This window comes from Populus trichocarpa, chromosome 8, assembly GCF_000002775.5.
Source record: "Populus trichocarpa isolate Nisqually-1 chromosome 8, P.trichocarpa_v4.1, whole genome shotgun sequence".
NCBI classification, from domain to species: Eukaryota; Viridiplantae; Streptophyta; class Magnoliopsida; order Malpighiales; family Salicaceae; genus Populus; species Populus trichocarpa.
In genome coordinates this window covers 11,330,709-11,337,533 of record NC_037292.2, presented here as the reverse complement: position 1 = coordinate 11,337,533, position 6,825 = coordinate 11,330,709, and the positions used below count along the sequence as shown (strand labels likewise).

Sequence of the window (6,825 nt, the reverse complement as noted above, 5' to 3'; positions counted from 1 at the left end):
CACGATATCAAATAACAAAATCATGATTTTTTTTTTGCCAGAATAAAAGACATAGTTAAGCTGTTGCCTGCCTGTTGACCTTAGATTTATACTCATGGCACATCTTTCCATTGAAACTACTATACCCGGCGAAATCCACTAAATTATAGATTCATGTAGACTTTTAGCTCCAAGTTTCTTTAGCCTTAATCGTGCAGCGTGCATGGTCATCATCCACTCTAAATGTTGTTCAATTAGCCTGTAATAGGGCATGGGATATTCGACTCAAAATGGAGACACCAAGTTTGGTAGCAGAGAGATTGTGTCGGCAGTAGTGCTTTTAGATGAGACACTTGAACTGATTTATTTGTAGGGACTGCGATGCTATGAGAAGTTTAAATTGATCCCCGAAATATCTTCAATTATACCTTGAACGTGACAAGTATGTTTCCCTGGCAAAATTTTGTGAATTTACAGAGTATATTGCCTTGGTAAATTATTTCCAGGCGTGCAGATTTTGGAAGTCCTGGAGCCAAATTAAAGCAAATAAAATTATATTGATTCCAAGCTTCAAACTCGAGAATTCAAGGGAGGGAATAGATCCTCTTGACCACCGTGCTAATCCTTGAGCTCTACATATAACGATCAACAGACAACATATTCAATAGGGTTCTTTAGGCATTGCTGTATTACGCATGATCATTAGAACAAAATTAATGGAAGGTGAAGGCTCTGTATTGATGTTCTTGAAAACTGCTGATGAATCTATACTTCCCCGAGTTTTTGGGTTTTCAGCTCTGGTTTAGGCTGAAATGTTGAATCAGTGGAGTCGATTTGATCGGTCATGCTGACCTAGCAACATGTTCTGTAGTATGTGGAATTCAACTGCGTTCATGCCGACAAGTTTAACGACAACGCTAATCAATTCACTGAGGGCCGGAGGAGGCAGGTGAAATAATTTAAAATTTCAGGGTCAAAACTAGTAAATTTTAAGTTTTGGTCTGCCAAAAGATTTTTTCTAGTCTTTTACCTCCTTAAAAAATTCACTTTTCTACGATTTCAAGAAGTTGGTCTAACAGTTATAAAGATAAGCTTTTTCAACTTATTGAATTCAACTTTGAAGTAAACATCTAGTGGGAATTTATTAAATATTTTTAGATGCATCAAGTTAATGTAAATGTGCGTCCTTGGAACCATCGCAGAAGTTATCTATTTTATATTGACGTGTAAAATAAACTAAAATAAATTATTTAATGTCCAATTAATAATAATAATTTTTTTTTTGTTGACTCTACCACTTCTCATTCCTCTTTCAATAGAACTCCACATTATGTGATATCACAGCAGGTCATATTTCAACAAATTCAGCAGCAGAATTCTTAGATGCAAAAGTTGGATGCTGTTTGGATGGTATTTCTAAAAAAAAATTTTATTTAAAAAATTTTATTTAAAAAATTTTATTTTTTATTTTTAAATTATTTTAATATATTTCTAATAAAAAAATAATTAAATAGAAGAATATCGCTTTACAACTTCTTCGAAATTTGGTAGAACACTCTTCCAGCCTAGCCTAGTTGTAGCCTTATAGATGTCCAGTTTTTGATACGACGTAATTAAATAATGCCAATACAACCATTACTTCTGTCTCATTGCCTTCAACAAAAATTTCACGGCATTTGCATAAACTCTACACATGCATTTACACGACCAAGCAGCTTGATGCATGAGGTTTTGCTCCCAAAATATTATATTGGATGCAATCGGAGAATATAATTTCAAGTTCAAGATGAACAATTTAAATTTAAAAATAAGTTTTTTCTAACTTGAAAAGAATGATGTATCAATTTTTTTAAAAAATAAATATTTTTCTTAGTTATATTTATTTTTTTTATTCAATTTAGAAATTTATTTCATATTCAATATTATTATAGTTTTCTAGTTTCTCCATTTAAAGAGAATAGTTTTTCTATTTTCTATTTAGTATTATTAGAGTTTTCTAGTTTTTTTCTATATAAAAGACTGCAATATATTTTTGACAAGTAAAACTTTAATGAAAATAAATAAAATATTAACTTTGAGTATTTCTCCACAATTATGATGTTATTAATTTTTAAAGGTTTTAATTTATAACAAAGATAGCTATACTTTAATTTCTAATTACATCACGAGTAGCGCCACCTCCAATATCCTTGACTTAGTAGCAAACTTATTGACAACGTACCTTATGAAAACATTATAGAGTTGCAGTAATTATTGTAAGATGTGACCCATAAAAATAATTAAAATAATAAGCTTTTAAGTGGTTTGATAGAATATTAATGTTGAAATTCTATGGGTCAATTTAGAGAAGTGATTTTATTTTTAATAATTACACAAATGATGGAGGTGTATATATATAAAGTCTATTTAATTAGGGAAACTAGTCATCTTTTTACCCATAACAATATATTAAACTTATGTAAGGAATTCAAAAAGGTTAGAAGGAAACACAGTTTTCTTCATATTCACATCTAGGATTACAATCTCTCAAGGGGTTTACTGTAGATTCATGTATGATTTTTTAAAGCATGCCATAATTATATGTATCTTATAAACATGATTAATCACACGTGAGCTTTGAACTTGAATAGCCAAAACATGTCGCACGCTGGTTTTGCATCATTGATCACATGACCACTTTTTATTTGAATTACTAAATCAAGTTTTGGGCACAATGGAAAGCCTGATCGTATCCATCCATGTTTAAAAAACAGAGAGATAATATAGATTTAAGGTTAAATTAAATGATTATTGAATAAATTTATATAAAAATTAAATCCAGTAATATAATTAGATTTTTAATATACCAATTTGATTTAATTATCGGTCAAATTAAAAGTTTAATAATGTTCAGGAATTAATTTGGATCCAATTAAAGGATTTAATTAGATGCAAGGACTTAATTATACTTTAAATGGGTCAAATTAATTTTATTAGGGGTTTAATTGGTGAAAAAATAATTTTGAAAACTTAATTTGAGCTTAATTGAGAAGATTGAAATTTAAGGAGACCAAATTGAATTTTTACCAAGTCAATTGATTCAAATTGGGGGTAAAATTGCAAGAAAATCAAAAGTTTGGGGTCAATTAAGGACTGAATTGAAGAAATTCGGCATCCCTTTCAAAAACATCATTAGCTATAAATTTCTTTAATTTAACCTCTAATTGAATTTAAAACTTTGATTTTCTTGCTATTTGACTCATGATTTGAATTAATTGATTTTGTGAAAATTAAGTTGGATCTTCTAAAATTTCAATCTTCACAATTAAGCTCGAATCGGGTCTAAAAACTTAATTTTTCACCAATTAAGTCTCTAATAAAATTAATTTGATCAATTAAAAGCATAATCAAGTCCTTGCACCCAATTAAATATTTTAATTGAACCCAAATTAATTCTTAAATATAATTAAATTTTAATTTAGCTCATGATTAAATCAAATTGGCTTATTAAAAATCTAATTATGTCTTTGGTGTTAATTTTAATACAAATTAGTTTAATAATAATTTAATTTAACATTAAATCTGCATTGTTTTTCTAGTATTAGGTACAATAAAGTATAATTATGCTTTAAATTTTAGCATGATTTTTCTGTATGTACCTGGGATTATTTTTGGCTAGCTTTCGCCGTATATTATCCGTCTTCTTGTTATTATAACTTTTGTTTTTATGATTTTGTTACAAGTAAAATAAATAAAATTTTAAAAATAATAATAAACTAAATTATGACAGATGAATTGTTCAAAGCACGTTCGATGAATAAGTGGGATGGAATAGCTGTTGCTTGGTTAGTACATCTTCAATTTAAAGACAAAGAAAGACGTGTACTTTTTGTTCGTCCCTGAACATATTGTATTTTGAAACATCGTCGCAATGCTAGTCGTTAAAGTAGTAGAGGTGGCAGAACAAGATAAATGGATAACAGGCACCTCACCAACCAATCAGTACCCTCGTTTACTAATCCTACTATATCACACACCAAAAATGGATGTGTGCAAGAGGAAAAAAATCAAAGAAAAGACCCTCATTACCAGTGAAGTACAAAGTGATGTGAAAAGACATTGCGGCATTAATTTTGTTAATTATGGGTACAAGTAAATAGAGCATTGATCAGAAAAGGGGAAAAAAGAAAAAAAAAGAAATTAAATGGACCAAGCTTGGCCAATTCATATGATGTAAACATCAATGTCATTTTCTTTTGTTTTATGGGTAGGGTGCAATTAAACATCAACATCTGAAAATTTGTTTCCTTTATATTCTTGGCTGGGAAAAGATTAGGAATTCGATCGGTCACTCAGACTTTCAGAAGAGACTAGTTCACATGCCTTTGGAACTATATAACTACGTACGTACATCGATATTTTTCAATGTTAGCTATGAAGGCAGTCGAGAGATGAGAGAGTATAGATCCATGCTGTCAATTTTTAGAAGATAATAATTACAACCCAGGAAGGCAGAAAGTTCTCCGTCTTTGCAACATCTTAATTGCCTGGATATTAATATCAAAACCAGTAATTAGTGAGGGAAAACACTTGGAATTGCAAGTAATTAATTAAGTTGATGGGACGTTGTTTATGTAACTAGGAGAAAGACTTGTGGCCGACCCATAAACTTAGAGAGATTATTAGACCCAAAGATTATGAAGAAAGTGCCGAGTAAAAGACATGGAAAGGTTGTGAGCAACTAATAGCAGTAATACCAGGTCCATCCATCCATCCATTCATGAAAAAACACGAGCTAATACAAACCAACAATATTGAAATGTTGGGGGACGAGAAAACGACGTGCTTCCCACCTGCCCACGCGCACAAGACCCCACGAAACCCTAATTTCAATGACCTCCAAAAGAAGAGCTTATATTGCTCATTTTACTAGTACTAGCTAGTAGTATTAAAGTACATAGTCAAGGAGAAAAAAGAAAAAGAAAAAAAAGGAACCTTTGGCTACCCGGCCGAAGCACAAGACAACCGCAAAGACAGAAAAAACAAAGAGCCAACTTTCAAAGTAAGAAATTATACAACAACCATTGTTGTCTTCAGACTTCGTTTCTTAATTTATACTGTGATGAATTTCCAGCCTCTAATTAGTGAGCTTTTGTGTTATTTCCTTCTCTTAATTTGTGTGCGTGCGTTAGCTTATTGATTGATTCTATGACGGGTTTTGCATCAGTTCTTTTTTCTTTCTATTAAGATCACTTCCTGGTTATGCGCGCCTCGCTTTACTTGATTCCATGAGAAATTGCATCTAATTCTCTCTTTACATAACCTCTCCCTAGCTACACCTCCTATTCTAATCATTCTTCCATCTCTCTCAGATGAAGACTGATCAGGATAGTAATTAACCAGCTAGCCTGTACAAGAAACCTATTGATTGCGGTAGCAAACCTTGTTTAAGTTTCTTGCTAAGCCTTGCTTTGACTTTCTGATCTCGAACCTTGGAATAAAACCTACTGTATTCAATTACGTCTTGTCTTGTCTTCTCCTAATTCGATCCTTTCTGTTACCTTAATTAGCAATCCTGGCTAATCCTTGGTGGACGGGGCAGGTTGCCCTGCCAGGCCTTGACCCTTCATCCAATTCACCTTTAAACAAGATTAATCGCGAACTCTCCATCAATGAAACCAGCAACAGAAGTGGTGGCAGGGGCGAAGAAGATGATGATGATGATGATGATGAGAGAGATACCGGCGATGAGCCTAAGGAGGGTGCTGTGGAGGTTGGTAACCGAAGACCTAGAGGCCGGCCTCCTGGATCAAAAAACAAGCCCAAACCGCCAATTTTTGTGACTCGGGACAGCCCCAATGCCCTCCGAAGTCATGTCATGGAAATTGCTGGTGGTGCTGATGTAGCTGAGAGTGTGGCACAGTTTGCTCGGAGACGTCAACGTGGTGTTTGTGTGCTTAGCGGCAGCGGCTCCGTGGCCAACGTAACCCTAAGACAACCGGCAGCACCCGGTGCTGTAGTGGCACTTCATGGTAGGTTTGAGATTTTGTCCCTAACTGGGGCTTTTTTGCCGGGACCAGCTCCACCTGGTTCTACTGGACTGACTGTATACCTAGCCGGTGGGCAAGGGCAGGTTGTAGGAGGAAGTGTGGTTGGATCACTGGTTGCAGCAGGACCGGTCATGGTCATTGCTGCAACATTTGCTAATGCCACTTATGAGAGATTACCATTAGAGGATGACGACGAAGCTGGAAGTGGTGGTCAGGGACAAATCCAAAGTGGAGCTAACAATTCCCCACCAGCGATCGGAAGCAGCGGACAACAAGCTGGATTGCCTGACCCCTCAGCGATGCCTATCTATAATCTGCCGCCAAATCTAATCCCAAATGGAGCTCATCAATTAGGGCATGATGCCTATGCTTGGGCTCATGCCAGGCCGCCTTACTAATAGTGGAGGTAGACGGGAGATTTTCATGATGATCAGTGTGATACTGCGTTGTACTAAAAGGTAGGCATTTAAATTGGAAGGAGAAGAAAAATACTAGAATAGAGGTGTGAAGAGAAGAGATCATCATGCTTGTCAATGTATATTAAACTTGGCTTTCCTTTCCTTTCTGTTATGCAATAAAAAGATGATTTCTGGCTTTTTAATTGTTTCCCATCTTCAAGTTTTTTATAGTTTTTTTCTACATCCGTTGTCCCCCATTTAAATTTATCTTGGGTTGGATATTGTTTCCATATTTTATTCCAGTTTATAATATATATTTAGATCGATGCTCTTCTGAATTATAGTACATATACTTGATATGATGGATTAGACCTTGGAGATATGTAGAAAACTTGACATGGTTGGTAGACAGGCAAATC

The 6,825-nt window shown here is 34.1% G+C and overlaps 1 protein-coding gene across 1 annotated transcript; it reads left to right on the top strand.

The window, feature by feature from the left end:
* Positions 1 to 4,854: 4,854 nt before the first annotated feature.
* Positions 4,855 to 6,609, top strand: LOC7467535 (AT-hook motif nuclear-localized protein 20; the record flags this gene model as incomplete). The annotated part of the gene is made up of 2 exons (XM_002312543.4): positions 4,855 to 5,020; positions 5,529 to 6,609. Coding segments are annotated over 2 exons (1,044 nt in total), but the record flags the coding sequence as incomplete, so codon positions are not given.
* Between the last annotated feature and the right edge of the window lie 216 nt (positions 6,610 to 6,825).